The sequence below is a fragment of the Seriola dumerili genome, unplaced genomic scaffold, assembly GCF_002260705.1.
Source record: "Seriola dumerili isolate Sdu_G_001 unplaced genomic scaffold, Sdu_1.0 BDQW01000149.1, whole genome shotgun sequence".
Taxonomy (NCBI): Eukaryota; Metazoa; Chordata; class Actinopteri; order Carangiformes; family Carangidae; genus Seriola; species Seriola dumerili.
In genome coordinates, this window is record NW_019174404.1 from 12,655,766 (window position 1) to 12,674,884 (window position 19,119).

Below are 19,119 nucleotides of genomic sequence, written 5' to 3' on the forward strand. Positions count from 1 at the left end.
ACATAGGCGTGCCTTATTACCACATATCGTTTGTATCTGTGAAAAATTATAGTAGAAATAATCATTCTCAATCTTTTTCAGTTTGCAGTGTGTGTATGTGTGTGTGTGTGTGTGTGTCAGGGACAGCTAAGTGCAGCACAGAAAAGCATTGCATAATATATTATAGCGAGGAGAATTCTGCAAAGTCATCACTGCTAAATCAATGCAATGCACTTTACAGATTACTAATACTGTATGAGTCACACCACTCGGTTCTGCTAAAAACACTTGCCATGATACAAGTATGGTGCTAAGAACAATAATTGGGCTTCTTATACGGCCACATTTTCAGTTCTGAAAAAAAATAGTTTGCATATCTTAAATCTAGCTACTTTAACATCAAAATATTGGTCTCAGCTTGGCCATATGGTCATTTGGCATGTTTTCATGTTCAAGTGGAGAGTGAATTTAATCGCAACAAAATGCAATCACAACATAACAGACAACATTAATAATGATAATGATATTAATAATAATGATGGAGATTGTGATAATAACAATAATAATAATAATATTTTTTTATTCATTCACTTTTTCCCCCTATTGCTGTGCCCTTTACTTTTGATTAATTTATTAGCCTAAAATAATCAAATTGAAATTTATTAAGTCTAAAATTACTAGCTAAATATTTGCCTATAATATATAGAAGTGTTTTTAAAGCATTAAACTCAATATTTTTTAAAATGATATGTTATCAGCAGCATCAGCAATGTGTGCACCCTTCATGGGCGTCAAAGAAATGACTGGAAAATCTAAGATATGTTCCAAAATATAGTTAAATAATAATACAATACAATAAAGGATTTAGCCACTTGCACATGGTCCTGAGTTAAACTAAGTAATATTCTGCAGTGAATGAGGGTTTTAAGTCTTTTATTATAAAACCAAAAGAGCCTGTACATTACACATAGTATAATTGCCATTCTTGTATATAATGCTATTCAATAAGACTTCAAATTAATACTCTTATTGATACAGCTCTAAATAAATATCGTAAATACATATAAGATTGAGCCAAACTGGCTCTGCCAATATTTATATTCACAGAATACAGTCTGCAGAGCAGGTCAGGGGAGGCTAGTCAGCTCTTGGTTTGGGTGCGTGCGAGGAATGGGACTGAGCGTGGCAAGTATTTCAAGAAAGTAAATAACACTTTCCACCCTTTCAATTAGCAAAATCCATAAATGTTCTCTTTCCCCCTCCTGAAGTGAAGTGACGGAGGCAGAGATGCACCTCCAGAGTGAAGTTTAAAAGTTCAAGACACTACTTCCTGTCTTCCTGATAATGAGTCCATGTGGACCGGACATCCCGCCACACCTCCTGGGTGGGCAATGGAGGAACATGAGCAGACAGGGCTTCAGGACTGGTTAACGAAGACAACTGGCAGACTCAGCCATGTCACGCCAAGGGAATGGAGACAGTGCCGTTTGCTCGACTGCGGCTTCGAGTGTGGACGCTGGACTCTGTGAGCTCCTCGCCGTGTTCCTCTGACTTCTTGTCTGCGATGGTGGCCAGGAAACGCAGTGTGACTGAGTCCCACTCCTCAGGCAGCAGCAGCAGCAAGAAGCCCAGGCAGATGATGCAGGTGGCTGCCAGGCGCACCACACTGAAGATCACCTCGTGTTTCAAAACATCTACGGCTACGGCAGGTGAAGAAAGACAGGAACAAGAGAGGGAGCGGGACAGGGAGAGAGGGTGGGGAGGAGGGGGGAGAAAAACAAAAACAAACTGAGATTAATTACATAAAGTAAGATAAACCACAGGACACTGCGGCTGTAGGGGATGAGTGCAGCAAATGCGGCTTATAATCAGCACAAGCGATCCGCTTCATCCTCTTGTGTTTTTGCGGTCTGGAGCCCTGGGACAAGTTGGCGTAACCCACTGTCCTTCATACAGTCCATCGTGGTTAAAGAAAAGAACTCGTCTGCAGGCATTTAGTGTCGCCTTGGCAACCTGATCCTCCCTCAGCGAGAGAATAGTTGCAGGGTCTGTTGAAGCACATTGATGATTGGGTTTCCAGGACGTGAGAGGCAGGCTTGCTGTGTAATGTGTTTGCCTCAGTGGCCCTAAGTGCTGACCTCTCAATACAAAGCCACAGCATGTGTGGCCACTCGCTCTAATTTCACAATCATTTTAATTTCCACCGTAATGATCAAGAAATAATAATCAGTAAATCGGAAGTAATACTTGCATATAAAGAACCCCTACCTGCATTGCCCGGCACACTGAGCAGCGTCCCTATGGAGATGAGAATGGGGTAAGTCAGCACCACACCAACATGGACCAAGATGTTGAACACTGAAAAAGACATGAAAGAAGTTGAAAATACTGAAGTACAAATGTATATCTATGATATTAAACTGAATATCTTTAGGTTTTGGATTGTTCGTCAGACAGACTATCTACTGTAATGTCAGCTGGGGCTCTGGGATTTTCTATGTTTAATATACAAAACCGCAGAGTATTGATTATGGATATCTATATTGATTGGGTACCCTGTGGAGTTTTTGAACACTGGTAGTGTTCTTCCATGTTTTATTTGAGTCATGCACATGCAGATGCACATGCAGATGCACAATGATGTGGCGGTTACATGCATAAAAAAAACAAACAAAAAGAAAACACATAGCAATCACCAACAAAAAGTAGCTCGTGGAGAGTAGCTAGCAAGTGCACATGAATAGAAACAATGTAAAATTTTAATATTTCAAAAAATCTGCTTTACAAATATTTTATGAGGATGAAAATGCATTCAATATGTTTAGACCTCAAAAATACACACAAAGTCTTTTGGTGAGAAACACACAATAAGAACACAACTTTTCAAGAAAACTCCACATGGCACCTTCTAATATAGAACTTAATAACTTAATAATTTAACCAATGACGAAAATAACTGTTATTTACAGCCATAAAACAAATGAATATGCTTTGTTCATGGATATACATGGCAGAAACCATGATCCTCACGCTTCCTCAGGATGTGTATGCACTCTCACCCAGCCACAGTCCTGCCAGTCCACACAGGTATCCCCAGGGCAGTGAGGACAGTGAGCCCCAGTGCTCTACCTTGGTGAAGTAGAGGATGAGGGGCACACAGGAGATGAAGATGAGGTTGAAGAAGCCCATGGTGGAAAGGAAGTGAGCCACCTCTCCCAGGTTGGCGCTGCCCAGGAACATCTTGAACAACACCTAGATGGTGAGGAGACAACATTCAGTTTATATCAGGTACTGAACGACACAAACTTCAACCTGTGATATGCTTAGCAGTCAGACCTTATATAGAGCTGATGTTGAGGCTGAGCCCACAGCCAATGCCACGCCCACAAAGGAATCACCATGGAAACCGTCTGCATAGGCCATCATGACAATACCTGTGATAGCCATTATGGCTGCCACAATCTGCAGGTAGAGATCAAGAACCATCAGTGACATCGGTATCTCCCTGAAGTATGAGGAATTGTCTTCAACAGAATAATTTGTTTTCATACAGACCCGAACACCCATGAACCGATCCTTGAGGACGATCCAGGACAGGAGAAAGACAAAGGCCTTGTGGCAGCAGTAGAGTGCAGAGACGTCAGTGGCGGTCAGTTTCTTCAAGGCCAGGAGATACAGGTAGTTGGTCAGTGTCCACAGGATTGAAAAAGGTGCTGTCCTCTTTACAAAAAGCTTGAGCGTCATCCCATCTTCCCCAAAGAGCTTGCTGCACTCCCTGTTGGAGAGAAACACCACAGGAAGTCATGTCATCCGGTTTTTCCTCTTGGAACAGTGTTTTTGTTTGTCAGTTTTAGCCTTGCTACCATATTGTGAGGATGGAAATGTTGGTTGCTTAGTGGCCTGGTTCCTCATGGACAGTCAGATGGTTTCATTTTGTTCCAGTTGAGTGTAAAAGAGCACCAGGGCCTCTAGGGGCCACTAGCAGAGCTTTCATGAACAACTGGTACCAGGCTTGAGCTTTGCCTACTTGTGCTGCTGAGTTTAAAGTCGGGATAACCTTGATGAATATTGCCAGCACAATTATCTAAACTGAGACATAACTACCACATAATTTCCCTTTATTTTGGTGTCTGACGTAACTGACACCGCTGAATGTAAATGTCCCTTAAAGGAGGCTTCTTTCATTTTCATTCCACCGCATTTATAATGTGGACAAAAACTTACTTTGTGTTACAGTTCCTTTTTAACAGTGGCAAGCATTCATGTTCTTTTTTTCTTTTTTTTTCTTTTGTTGAATTAAAATTTGATTTTATAGGCAAATTACCTGAATTTCTGTATGGGGGTCTGCTTCTCCCGTGTGGTGACCACATGTCCAGAGTAGTAGATGGGGAAGAAGAGGATGTTCCAGTTGCTGCTGAACCAGGAAATGAAGAAGGGACAGGAAAACGACTGGAAGGTCAGCTTCACCACCTGAGTGGTGCCCACCCAGGAGGATGACACACACAGCACCATCAGCAGACCACCCAGCACCTTCATGGCTGTGTTGGTGCAGGTCTGGTAGGATCGGCTCTCTCCGCTGCTCTCGCTGCCTGGTGTCTCAGCATGCGACTCCGAACCATCCTCTCCTGACGAGAGACAAGAGGAGAAAAGAAAAGGTATTGTAGCTTCTCTGCTGTCCAAACTTCGATAAGCATCACAAATATTAAACAACGTGTTGTAAAATCTTTATATATATGCTATGATGTAGCCTACAGTAAGACTCCCGGGCTGGGGTCCAGCCCATAAGCATTTATTGATCAATCGTCCTTTGTGATCACTACCACAGTTTGCTGTAGAGGCACTAATGCATGAGGCAAAGCTTTTTTTAAAATGTGTTGGGTTAGCATCATGGCTGTGCATGTCATAAATAGCTTTGTTGCCTCATGATGCAGCACATGCTGTACACCCGTTGTGGTCAGGTGTTCACAGAGTAAACCTAACCACATGACATTCCATGAGAAAGTCATGTCGACCTTGACAGCCTCTGTTTTGACTGTTGGTAAAATCTAAAAAGATAGATAGATAGATAGATAGATAGATAGATAGATAGATAGATAGATAGATAGATAGATAGATAGATCTGGCCCAGTGCCTTTGTGGCCTTGCAGTAGAATTTGTGAGGTGCAGTGTGTGTGAGCATTTCCGGAGAGAGCTCACATCCGTTCTTTATCTTTCAACAGTGTGATCAATTTACACCAGGGCAGGAATAAAAGATGACATGTGCTGGCTGTTTGCTGCCTGTGCTCTCTTTGCTAGCTCAGCATGTGAAGCTCTGCCATTTCCACCATGGCTACAGATACTAGACTGGAACTCATATGTCCCCTCTACAGCGGTGGGGACATCTCAGGGTTGCTCATTATTGTATCTGATAGTCTTTTGACCTCAGCAGGAAGTGAAGCAATGGTAGCACAAGTAACATCACTGACATGTATAATGAAAGCGAATTGTCCCCACAAGTAAACAGTTCTTTCTTTTGTCCAAAAGGAACCTGTACACAGTGTGAGGAGCACCAACTCTCTGATCAAGTAATCAGTGTGTGTAGAATACTGGTAGCAGTTTCAGTTGTTTCCCTAAAGTGTGGTGAGATGCCACTTTGTACCATCTAATGTGTGTAGCTGCCCTGTTTATTGGACGCAAACAGAAGAAAATGCCACTAAACCTTTAATCACAATGTAAGTTTTTTAGTGTCTTCCCCCGAGAGGGTAACTCAACAGTCCTGTCAAACTTATGTGGTAAACCTAATGAATACATGAGATCATTGCTGGCACCCAGGAGGAGTATTAGAGTTAAGTGATGGCTGTAGCTGTGTTACCCAAGAAAGAGTGGTGAATATGAAATTGCAGATAGAGAGTCACCGTCACAGTGCAGAGGTGGAAGATGCAGTCAGAGTCTCAACGTAAATAAACGCACTGAAACCACAATGTAAAAATGCCCCATACAAGTAAAATTCCTGCATTTGAAATCTTAAAAATACAGAAGTGTTAGCAGCTAAATGTAACTGTAGTATCAAAAGTAAAAGTGCTCACTATGCAGAAAACTGGCACCTGTGACTGATATATTTTCATATTTTACATTGTTAGACTGTTAATACTGATGCATCAATATGTAAGTAGGAATTTAGTGTTGCAGCTGGTCAAGGTGGATGTATAGTTTAGTGGTTCCCACCCTTGGGAAAAGTCAAAAGACAAATCTCAGGCTTTGTCAGATGATAAATGAGGCTAGGGAGAAGAAATGCGACACAGATTTATGTTTAGATTCAGGACTTTTCTCTCATATTTGTGAAATATTGGATACTTTTACCTCTTTGGGCCTCAAACCCAAATACAATGCAATGTATTTTATAAACTCATAAGTTTTTGTGTAAAATCTTAATTTGAAAATGATCCAGTCAGTCTGGATTTTAAAAAAAATGGAGTAGGAAGTACAGTACTTTGATGTAAAGTATATTGGGGTTAAAAGATAAAAGAGCATACAATGAAAATACTCAAGTTTCTTAAAACTGTACTTAAGTAAAGTACTTGTAGTAAATGTGATTAGTTTCCACCACTGCGTCAGTGCAGCACTAGTCCTGCCCACACTGCAGACCTAAAATTTCCCAAAATTTCCCACTCAAGCTAATGTTTGAAGCAAGAGACCAAAAAATATCTCATTTCAAACTATATGTCGCAATGAATCTATCACCAAAATCTCTCAGATAAAAACCTCAGTTAAAATGTTTCACCTTACAATATATCCCAGCTGGAAGCAGAGCTGCAGTATGCAGTGAAAGCAAAATGTTCAACACGATACAGATTCGTTTCTACAGGATCATCGAGGGATTTGGTCTAATTACATTCGGTCACAGCAAGGATTCTTAATCAACCTAATGAGCTTGGTGGTTTCTAACTGGAAAAGTGAAATCTGATATCACTGCAAGAGAGAATCTGCTCTTTTATTCTTTCTGTCTTTACGTCTGCTTTTTCCTCATCCACCCAGCAAGATGGTTTGTGTTTCACAGCACTGACAAAACCAAAACCTTTTAGTGTTGGATACCTGCTCTTCTGTGCTGAAGTAAAAGCCACTACAGGCTGATCTGTTGCCAATATGCAGTAATATTATAACTTGAATATTCCCCTGCCTCAAGAAAGCAGCTCTTCAGGCCAAAATTGTATTCTCATAACAGACAGTGTTATTGCTGACTAATAATGCTGCTAAAAAGTTGCAAAGGAGAACCTGAGGATGTTTGTTTTGGTAGGAAACATTCATATTCCAAAGGTTTGAGTAGTTAAAATGTGATAACATCATATGAAGTATGAATAAATAGTTCAAAGTTGAAATATAGACACTCCAAAAATACAGCTAAATATTAACAAAGAAGCTAGAATAACTGCTTATAGTATGTACCTAAATTTGAAATTGAGACAAGCTCTTTTCCACCTCTATCGAACAACAATCCATACTGATACTGATACTGGTGTAGAAAAAACAGCATTTAAAGATCCAAACACAATACATTACTCTTTAGAATTTGAAAATGTGTATTTCAATAGATTCAGTAGCCAGTTAGCTCACTATAGTTTCATAGAAGTGTATTTCAAAGCATTAACACTATACCATTTCATTTCAAATCACAGTGCTGCAAAGTATCGTTCACTACTGGCACCCATTAACAGCGCTTATCCTCTCTGTGTGACGCAGTACGCTGCTCGAACCTCACATTTCAATCCATTCTGTGTTTTATCCTCGCCACTGACGCTGCACGCCAGTGACATTGATGGATGGAGCCCTGCTGAATCCAATCTGAAGCTCGCAGTCACGTCTGCTGCGCTCAGCAGGCTTACTACAGGTCAAACAGCATGAAGCCTTTACCCAAATTAGGTCAGACCATGTGGAATGGTTCTGATGATACTAATGAAAGGGTATTTAGCGGTATCTCTCTCTAATCTCTGTTACAAAAGTAAAAGGTGGGGGGGGGGGTTTAGGTGAAGTCAAGGCTTTTAGTGATGAGGAATGAACAGATGTGAAAGCAGCTGAGTTGGGCCTGTTTTTTTTTTTTTGTTTTTTTTTTCCAACATCAGTGCTGGGCCACACAGGGCAGCCAGAAACAACCAAACATATGCTCCTGCTACAACTACACTTCCTGTCAACACGTTTAGCTTCTCAGCTCTGCCAGCAGGAATCTGAAATGATACTAATGTGTCTCTGCACCATCGAGAGGAAAAACTGTCAGAAAGTCTTGGTGAAAAGACACAATTCAACAGTTGGTCTTTGCTTATTTTTCTAAGATGTTCAAAGTTAATGCAACATACCACAGATTTAAGTAGTAAACAACCACATCACACTAGTATTTCTTATGAATACCTGTGCATTATATGACACATTGCTGCACATAGCTTAATGCCTTGCACATGGAAACAATGTTGTTTTGTGGGCTATAAAAATAAAAGTACTCCATAGTTTTAAGCAGCCTATCGGAGCTAATGCTGCCAATAACTCATCTCATGCTAGCATGCACACACACACACACACACACACACGTATACACAGTTTACGTGCTGGGCCTCTGGTTCTTTCAGTTTACCTTCAGAGACGGGGCAGGTCAGGACCTGAGTGCTGTACGAGCTGAGAGGAGCCACTCGGGCTGAATGCTTCTTCATCCTCCACTGGGGGCACAACACACTGTCCTTCCCTTGGAAGTGTGTGTGTGTGTGTGTGTGTGTGTGTGTGCGCGTGTGTGTGTGTGTGTGTGCGCGTGTGTGTGTGTGTGTGTGCGCGTGTGTGTGTGTGTGTGTGCGCGTGTGTGTGTGTGTGTGTGCGCGTGTGTGTGTGTGTGTGTGCGCGTGTGCGCGCCTGGTCTGCTGCACGCTCAGCAGCTCGTCCCGCTAGCTCTGTGCATCCTCAGACTCCTGACTCCTCCGCTTCTTCTTCACGCTCTTGGTCTCCCCCCTCCTCCCAGATCTCTGTCAACTCTTCTGTCTTCTTCCAGCACTCCAGTCCTGACTCTCCGTTCCTCTCCAGCCCAGGGCTCTCACTGTAACTGGTGCTCTCTCTCTCTCTGTCTCCCTCTCTCTCTCTGTCTGTCTGGATAGTGACACAGCTCAGTGGAGAAAGCTCAGTGAAAGTGCAGTGAAGTGGAGACTCTACTGTTTCACTGTCATACTGTGATCCAGCGCTGGCACTGTCTCCAAGGGAGACTGAGCTTCAAGTGTGTGTGGCATGGTGCAATCACTCCCCTCATCTCTCTCTATCCTCCTCCTCCTCTTTTCTATCTGTCTCACTAGCTTTTCCCCTCCTCTTCCTTTGCTCCACAAATCAGCAGCTTTGTTTGAAAGGTAACCAAGCAGCCCAGGCTAATTATGCTGCGTTAGCTGCTGCCTCCTCCTTTCCTCCGTCCTCCTCCCCTCCCCTTTCTACCTGACCAGGCTCTCCTCACCCCTTCCCTCCTTGTCTCGCTCTATCCACTCTTGTCCTCTGTCTTCCAATGACTCTCTCTCTCTCTCTCTCCTCTTGGCACATCTCCTGCTCTTCACTACTCCTTGAGAGTCGGATTATTAGTAGAGCTCTCTACTGTTGGCTTCACCACTGCAATATTAATCAATTGAGCTCTGAAAAAGACAAAAAACTACGGCACCCGCACTACACACAAATACATGACAACCCCATAGATGTTAATTCTGTCATACACTGAGGTAATTTTAGTGCTCTCAGTATTTAGAAGAGGGATAAGAAGCCCTCTCTACCCACATAATCCTCACACCACTACTGCATGTCTACACACCTCCACTGTGATAAGCTATGCAGATGCTGCACACAGATTGCATGTAGGAGATAGTGATCCAAATTTTAAAAGGAATACATTTTAAGGTACAGAACCAGTGTTTGTATTCGTACTGAAAGCTTAACAACATTTACAACTTTAAATCAAGAATTAGTCCCATGAATCTTAACCACCTCCTAGTTATCTGTTACTGACCTGACCATGCACTATTTACTCAACCAAATTTATCTGATGGCAGAAAGTAAGAAGACTGTATAGAGTATAGAGCAGTGGTCTTCAACACATTGCTCATGAGTTACCAGTAGCTCGCCCCCCTTTTTAGAATAGCTTGCCCAAAGGTTCAGAGAATATTGTACTGATTGTATAAACCTAAATCTACTGCAAATCATTCAGTCAAATACACAATCCCACTCAACACCAAATAATTATATGTCAATTGTCAGTCAAAAGAGTTGCGTTATGTTCGATATATGAATAAATATAACCAGTAATATAAAACATGAGTAGTTCTCAGGGTCTTCAATTTTTTCAAAGTAGCTCTGAGAGGAAAAAAGGTTGGAGGCCCCTGGTATAGAGTTTAAACTAGCCAACATTTAGACCTAGCAGAATCCGGATCCCTAACAACAAGTACGGTCCACTACGTCAACAACTCGACACATAATGTTTATAGAGTTAGATTTGGCAGAAAAGACTCTGCTCTGATGTCGGTTCTAAAAGAATCAGAGCAACAATGATGAATAACCCCACTTAATAAAAGTACATGGTTTATATACAGATCAGCCACAACATTAAATCCGCCTGCCTAATATTGTGTAGGTCTCCCTCATGCTGCAAAACAACTTTGACTTGGACTCCACAAGACCTCTGAAGTTTTTCGTGTGGAATAATGATAAGGTATTTGTACGTGTCAAATTAACATCCACATTATGTTTCCCAGCACAGCATTGCCCAGAGCATCCCACTGCCTCCTCCGGATTGCGTGCTTCCCATAGTGCATCCTGCTGCCATCTTCTTCCCCAGGTAAACGCTGTACACACACATGGCCACCCACACACATGATATAAAAGAAAATGTGATTCATCAGACTGGGCCACCTTCTTCCATTGTTCCATGGTCCAGATTTGTGATGCTCACATGCCCATTGTAGGCGCTTACCTTACCGGGCTCGGTTAACCAGTGGTGAGTTTTTACATTAAATATCTATATTGTGATGCTGCTATTTTAATAAAAGATTTCAATATTATTTCCATCATTGTTGCACAGTCATGGGAAACCCTCCCATCAACAGCCAATGTGGACCTCAGGCGTGTCAGTCTGGGCCATGTGAGTCAGCCACAGGACTGTTTCCATCTCAAGGAAAGCCCTTCTACCATTCTATCTCGAGCTGTGGTTTATCTACCCAAAGATTTAATGGAGCTAAATGTTGCTCGCGCCTTTACATCAATGACATATCAGTGTGCGGTCAGACACATGAGGCCTCGCAGCCTGTAATACAATCTTAATATAACCTGTGCTATGCAGTGTTCACCCTCTCACCAGTAAAATCAATACTAGCCAAGCCAGGAACAGCGGCACTATGACCTGAGAAAGAGAAAGCATTCAAAGCAAACATGCAACACAGTAGGTGCAATGGCCCTTTGTCTAAGTTGGTTAGTTACGAATACTAAATGAGTGCTGTTGTGCAGTCATGTCTGCTCCAGGATCTCTGTCATTATATCGGTATCACCCTGAGCCCCTCCCTTCTCGCCTGTCTCCACTCTCCAGTTCTCATCAGCCAAAGATCTGGCACTTGTATAGAGAGAATAGCAGATCAGAGTATTTGTCTGTGCATTCTTCAGGGTGACAGAGAGAGAGAGAGAGAGAGAGAGAGAGAGAGAGAGCAGAAAACAGCACAGTTCTGGTTTGTTACAATGGAAAAATGCAGGGCCACATTCCAGTAACACCATGGTAATTTGTTTGTTTGAATGCAGAATTCAATATTGGCGTGACACCTTGAAATAGCAACACCCTGTTGTCATATTTTTTTAGGACAATGCCGTGGTACACTTATTTCATCACTCAGTGCGACAGAACGAGTGCAACGCTAATGCAAATGCATTAAGCGATGTCGTGAGGTTCAGCCTTGTTTCAAAATGTTTGTGCGTTAAGTGTGTGAGGCAAGTGTGGCTGAGACTAATGTTTGGTCAGGTGTAAGCAGGGGATGAGCTGGGGGTATGGATCCCCTGAGACAAGGAGGGTTAAACTTAAAAATAGCCCTGCTGATGAGCGGAGCCAACAGCTAGACAGGGAGGGGACAGAGAAACAGTCCAGTCAGCAGAGCCCAGGATGCTAATCGCTATCAGATTAAGAGAAATACCTGGAGCACGGGTGCATCAGGAGGCCACAGTTCAATCTCAAATATTAGGAGGGGATTGTTTCTCTCTCTATTCTGTCTTGGTGCTGTTTTTAGGAATCTAACTTTAGCTTAAAACAGCAGTTCAATGCCAGCTCACAGATTCACTCCTTCACATCCACACCTGAAAAGAGAAGGAGAGTATTCAGCACTCATTTTCAATTCATTTTTCTGTCCTTTAACCACTTCCACAGACCAACAGCATCATATCCAACATGGCCAATTGCGCACCTCCACACTACACTAGAATTCAAAAGCGCCTTAAATTACAGCTCCAAAAAAATGCACCGACACTTTTCTAAAGCAGTTTGGACCAAAACCCAAACATCAGGACCTTGTATAACCTAGCTAGGTGTACCTAATAAACAGGAAACCGAGTGTATATAACACAATGGCGCAGTTGCATCTGAGATCAAAGCACAAAATGGTACAGCGTCCTCCCTCTTTACCTCCATAGCAACAGTGGGTGTCCTGTGCACACTGATGCTCCAAACCCATTCATGCTCTTTTGTCATTTAGATTAACACATGCTCCTCAGTGTATGGTGCAAGGCTCTTTGTCTTTAGCACGTCTCTGTTCCCCATCACATCAGGAGCAGGAGCAAAGAAGAGGGCTGAAGGATGCTGATTGTGGCAGAAATGGGGACAGGACAACCTCTGAATGAAGTTCTGGCTGTTTGATGTGTTTCCATTCACTGGATCTCTTCAACTCATCAACTCAACTCAAAGTAGTTGGATCATTGGAAGATGAGGACACCTAGTGGTGAATATGATGGCTTGCATTACAGGTGCATAGACAGGGGACATGAGGATAGATGAGTCTATATAAAACAATTCTCCACTCAGTTCACCAGGTTCTCACTTATCCTTGGTGGTGTCTTGTTATGCATATAGTTTCAGTTTGGTGAGATGAGGTTTTGATATATCCGCTGCTGAAAATCTTACATCCACCAGTTGCAGTGAACGGATTTTTATTTGCAGTGTTGTTCTCAAAGCACTGACAACATGCATTTGTAAAACTCATCAATGTGTCTCAGAAACAATTCACAGACATCGCTTACAGACAGTTTTTATACGGCCTATTTCTCCAGTAGAAAGATGTTCTGATGAAAACTATTCAAGGTGAAGTCTGTGGGTTATCCCATGTGGCAGGGACATTATTAGACAGAACGTGGCTGGATTAGCCTGTCAGTAATAAGTCTAAGTAATAGGTGCTGTGTTTCCTCATAGGAGATTTACAGAGCCTCTGACCTTTACTCACGTCACTGTGCTATTGGTCATATGTTGTAGTACTACATGTGCAGTGTTGTGTATTTGTGTATGCACCTAGTCACCTCCGAGTTATCAATAAGTGCATAGCACACATCTCCAGATTTTACTGGAGATGGCAGCTTCATTCTTTGCCCAGACACCAAGCAGTACTCCTATGTTAGAGTACGACCTGGTGCCACCTGTGTCACTTTATGGCAGTTTGATTAAACACAACTCAGCAAAATGTCCTTAAGGTCTTAAAGCTAGATTTTGATACGGGGCTCCTCTGCAAGACAAAGTCATATGGTGATTAAGTCAGGACCCCTCTCTGAAAAATGAAAATGAAACTTTATCTTTCCCCTGGATATATATATATATGATATTAAGCATCTTTTATAACAGTGGAATGGGTTTAATGGGATCAATATGAGCATTTTTCATAGGTAGTAAACTGGAACAGCACGATGTGTGTGAAGCAGTGCTGACACAATAAAATGTGAGATAAAATGTATTAGTCTCTTCATGATAATTTATACACGGAGGTAGTAATTAGACTAAGTAGTAAGTACTGATGTTTATTACTGTCTGACATTTCACTGGAAGATGTGGGCGGTCACTTTATTGTTGTTGTTGGATTAAGAGACCACATGAGGGCAGTGTTAGGCTGCTGACAAGACTGTTGTGTGTACTCGGCACATTACACATGTTGTACTCTTATATTATGTAATATTACTTTTGGATCACAGAAAATCTCAACCATGAAGCAAAATGCCGCGCCAGCCAAAATATTTAGACACCCACAACATATAGCACTACAACACATGACCAATAGCACTGTGGCATGAGAGCAAGCGGTTCAGTAACTCCTGGGGAGAAAGATTGGGCCCATTAGTTGCAGGGTGTTTCTGTTCATTCCCAGGAGCATGCGAGAGTAACAGCACTCCAGGAGTCGTTCAGGCAAAGCTCATATCCCATTCGATGCCGGGTTGGTTATAAATAGCACAGAGTGAACAGGCATGGGAACGGGACAGTCCAAAATAAGTGCATGCACGTACAGGATGTTTGACCTTGAGGAGGAAAGGGAAGATTCACCTGCTGTTAACACTGGCCTTAAATGGTTTTTTAACATTGCAAAGTGAAATGAATCAGTACAAGCATGAATGGACTCAACAGTGTGTCTACCTTCTTGTTTCACTCTACACTTTTTCTGCGGACTGAAGTGCACATATAAACTCACTGCATTGTGATAGATGGTTGCCTTCATGATTTTCCTGAGTGCCTGCGTGTGCCGTTGTCTTGCTGTGATGCCGGTGGTGAGCAACACAGACACAGCGCTGAGCGGGAACGCCACCACAAATACCTGTCATTCTTCCTGCGCCGTACCTATTTACCCAGCAAGGAGCATGCCAGCACTACAGACTTGCCCTTTTCTAAATTAACTATTCAGAACACAGCAAATTATTGTAATGGCTTTCCAGGGGATGCTGAGGAAGCTTTTACTGCTCACACCATTGTTGTCCGGTCTAGCAGGAGCCAAGTGGGTGCTGTTACAATTCTTTTTAAATTGATTTAAAATCAATTTCATTTCAGTTTTTCTCTTGTGCACATTTTCGTAGTTGTGCTATTAAGGTGGTGCAATAGGAAATACCATACCTTCCTTACTTAGATTGGCTTTTACCTTCTTGTCTTGTCCCTGCACGTACGCCAATATATCATAACTGTGCAGTATGTATTACATCTTACACCCTGTCACCAAATGTCGTCCACAATCCCCCTCAGAGGCATCTTCCTATTCAACGCAGATGGCAAGAGGCAGTAACAACAAACTGGCAACAGGATCTTACTAAATATATCATTACCCCATAGGCTTGGCAGCATGAGCCTACTGTTCTATTTAAGTGCTCCTTTGTCTTTGTCACCCTTTATGGAAAATGATACTCACCAGCTTGAGGGCCACGTGATTCCCAGCTCAAAGTTTACAATAGTGTAAACAAAACAAAGTAAGTAAATGTGACGCTCTCAGGCCGTGGAGAATGTGACTTTTCACATTCGTATATTTCTGAGAATTAGAAACACATTTAAGGGGAGGACGGGCCTGTGCATGACCACTTGATGCTGGCAGCACCAGCAACATAATGTTTAATAGCTGGAGTACCTTCTGTTGACTCTGGCAGAAAAATCTGCCGGTGGATAGATGGAGAAACGCGGGGCTACAGATGGCGTATTTTATCAGAGAAATGGGAAATGTCTCTCAAATCAAATAACCTCTCCGCTCGCAGATACACTGGCTTTTGTGGGCTTGGTATGGGTGTTATTACAATCCACACCTGCTCCTTATAACCGAAATTACATCACAGACGACACCGCATCTTTCATTTTCCTCTCCACAGTCTGCAGCAGGCATCGAGAAGGGACTGATAGAGGCCTGCATATTGAGAACCAGGGCTGCAACTAACGATTATTTCCACTATCGAATAGCCAGCCAATTACTAGATTAATCAATCAATCAGTTAGTCTATGGATTTCCAGAAAATGTTTAAAATGCCTGTTAAAACTTCCCACAGCTCAAGGGGATGTGCTTATGAGTCTTGTTTTGTCCGACCAACAATCCACAACATATTGTGTTTACTGTGATATATGACAATGAAAAGGCAGCAAATATTCACATTTCAGGAGCTGAAACCAGTAGAAGTTTAAAAAAAAAAAAAAAAAATCTTATCTGGATTTTGTAACAGTATGTGTTAATATTCACCTACTGTATCTTGGCATTCAGGCATCAATAAATAAGAAAAAATTTAAGCTATTTCATTACCAATCAACATAATGAATGATGTCTCACTTTGTTGGTGTGTTTTCAACTGGCTTCTATATTTCACATCATTAGTCAAGTTCACATAGGACGGCATTAGAGAGTTTAATTTGTCTAATTTTCACTTTCAGTATCTTGCCACTTTGTCAGAGGCCATTCAACTCTTAAAGCTGTTTGATTCTGTTTCAATTTAAAGTTTTGGGCACCCCCTTGTTAATCAGGTAGTCTTTCAATAGATTCATCTGGACAAGTGGATATATTCTCAAATGAAATCTGATTGCATTCACGGTTAATCTACTGCAACTGTCAGTTAATGAGAGACGGACTCATTTCCTTTTCCTCGGCCTCAATCTTAAAAATCCACCGAGGTGCTCTCAGCTCATCCAACAGAGACTCGGCTGGAACTGTTCTTGATTGAATGAGGCCCTATCTGCATACTCACTCATTTCCGCTGAGATTTAAAACAGGTTTGTCAGAGTAATGCATTAAGTCAGAGATTGCCAAGGTTCAGTAGAAGATTTGGGGAAGGATGTCATAACATTGAGAGAACTGCGCTCTCCTCTTCATGTATTTCTAAGTCATAAATTTGTAGTCGGGCTTTTATGTAACAGCCAGAGGGTGATGTTAGGAAAGCTTGCGTGACAAGTCAAATTCATGTGAGGTGAAGTGTATCAGCCTCTGAAACACAAGAGGGTCACATATTGATGATAGTTTACTTTTGGGGGGATTTATTCAAGAAAAGTGCTAGTTTCTCTCCAACTGTAAACTATCTAATGTATGGGCCAATTACATAACACAGAGGAGAGAGTCTCTGGCTACCCTACTGCTATAAACCTTGTAAAATCATGCTCTGCACACCTTACTTCATTACCATAAAGCTGTGCGCACAGCAGTGCAATGGTTACTCTTTTCCTCTGTTATAAGGCCACACTGTAAAAGAACTGGAGGGCAAGATTTTAAAGATCACCCCCGTACAAAGTGCATCATCAGCTCTCTCCTCCAATCCCAGCCATTGTCTTCGTGTCAGCAAAATTCAGAGCATTACTCTACCAATCAAAACCACATTGACAAATGGAAATGATAGAGAAGCTTAATGTATTGAAGCAAAGTCATAGCTCAAGCATCTCAGGAAATAGCTGGCAGTGTTCACGTACATCACAGGAGCAGCTGCTCTATTTGTCAACTGGGAAATTGATTGTTTTAATTTGGAATTCAATATGAGGCTGCCATGTAAATGACTGTTTGCGGAGTTTCATCAACATGTGTTTGATCTGGACAACATTAGGCGACAGTTTAAATAATTAACTCTGAAACTGAATTTGAAATGGCAGCATAATTTGTGCATGACACTTTGCCATGTAATTGCATTGCTTGATAGTGTTAGATTTGTTTTAATACGCTCTCTCTCCCTCCCTTTCTCTATGTGAGTGTGTGTGTGCGTGTGTGTGTGTGTCTGAGAGAGAGAGAGAGAGAGAGAAAGGAAGAGAGAGAGCGAGAGATGGATAGGCCAGTGCATCCCCCAGCCACCAGCTGATAGGGGCATTGATTGACATCATGGTGCTCCATTATAGCCATAATTAAAACCCATTTAGCTGAGTTTGCAATAGCTTAATTAAAATGAAAAATGAAAAACTAATTCGCAAGGGAAAGAGATTCGTGCATTATTCTTTCACACACCAGTGGCACCGCATTAACAGTGTTTTTTCTGTTTTCTTTATCAGAACAAAATCCCTTCAAACACACGTTTTTCATCAAAATCTCATAAAATTGTGGTCTCTTTAATTTACGCGATCTCACACCTGGCACAGAAATGCGTGACACTGTCGCACCCACTGATGATCCCATCAGCCTACTTTGTTTTCTTTGCATCTTTTCACTCACTTCTATGACTGGAGTATCCCGGGTTGTAGCCGTAGTAGCCGGTGATCCTCAGAATCCGGTCCTCTATGTCGTGCACCCCGTTGGCTGTCACTTTGGGGCTGCTGTCCACGAAGACAGCGCGGCTGCCACCGGTCGGCGTCGCCTTGCCCGGCAAGTGTGTGTTATTCAGGGGCTCCAGCCGGATGCACGGCTGGTCTCCACTCTCCAAAACACTCTCGGTGCTTATCATTTTAGGTCCGGACGGACAGAGATGAGAAGAGACCGGGGACGAGCCCTGATCACCACCATGCGAGGGACCCTCGGGGTTGCATCAACAATTAGCAGGCAGGAGGCGGACATCCAAATCCTCATTCACATTCCTTCAGTGATGCTCCCGGACGCAGAGCAAGGTTATCAAACTCCAGTAACCTGGCAGACATGAAACACTAGGGGGCGTGTCACTACTACCACATGCTTTTTGTCTGAATTCAATCAAACAGGGAAAAATAATTGGCTGTAGTCAGCGGTGGGGAGCAGAGGAGCCAACATCATTATAGCCTTCATAAAAACAAGTTCCCCAAGAGGCTTTTGAAAACATGTGTGGCATCTCTAAATATTTAGTGTATACGCCTCTGTTGTGTTCAGTAATGAGTTGATGGTATTTTAATTGTCTTTTATCCAGACAGCCATGGTAACCTTTTATTGCACCACTATGCTTTTCCTATAATAATGCTAAACCCTCAGAGAACTTTTGACTTTAAAGTGGCCTTCACTGTGATATTCCTGTAATATTCGAATTAGATCTTGATATTTGATTCTTTTTGAAGTGAGCTTCCTTCATCTAAAATAAGCTTCTCTCTCAGGAAGCCTACTTTTATTTCCTTTCACAATCAATGAAAGATAATCTGTCTAAAAAAAAAACTGTGCATGTCTGTGGCTATTCTGAGGATAGAAAATCAAATACGACAACCTGCAGGGATGAGATGAGTGTTAACCTTTCATTTAACCCCAAACAGAAATAGTCCAGTAAAGC

The 19,119-nt window shown here is 42.2% G+C and overlaps 1 protein-coding gene across 1 annotated transcript; it reads right to left on the minus strand.

Moving 5' to 3' along the window:
• Positions 1-1,012: 1,012 nt before the first annotated feature.
• On the minus strand, positions 1,013-18,445 carry slc35f4 (solute carrier family 35 member F4). The gene is made up of 7 exons (XM_022750880.1): positions 18,108-18,445; positions 4,304-4,604; positions 3,535-3,754; positions 3,316-3,441; positions 3,039-3,231; positions 2,248-2,337; positions 1,013-1,679 (listed from the first exon to the last, which is right to left on the minus strand). The coding sequence occupies exons 1-7, from the start codon at positions 18,334-18,336 to the stop codon at positions 1,438-1,440; spliced, it is 1,401 nt and encodes a 466-aa protein (XP_022606601.1). The 5' UTR covers positions 18,337-18,445; the 3' UTR covers positions 1,013-1,437.
• Between the last annotated feature and the right edge of the window lie 674 nt (positions 18,446-19,119).

What these genes read in the sequence shown, in the direction of transcription:
- slc35f4 (XM_022750880.1), bottom strand. Translation starts at nt 18,336, where the DNA reads ATGATAAGCACCGAGAGTGTTTTGGAGAGTGGAGACCAGCCGTGCATC. An exon ending in CAACATCAGCTCTATATAAG is followed by an intron (nt 3,232 to 3,315) that starts GTCTGACTGCTA and finishes CTCACCATCTAG; the next exon opens with GTGTTGTTCAAGATGTTCCT. An exon ending in ACTGGCAGGACTGTGGCTGG is followed by an intron (nt 2,338 to 3,038) that starts GTGAGAGTGCAT and finishes TGTCTTTTTCAG; the next exon opens with TGTTCAACATCTTGGTCCAT.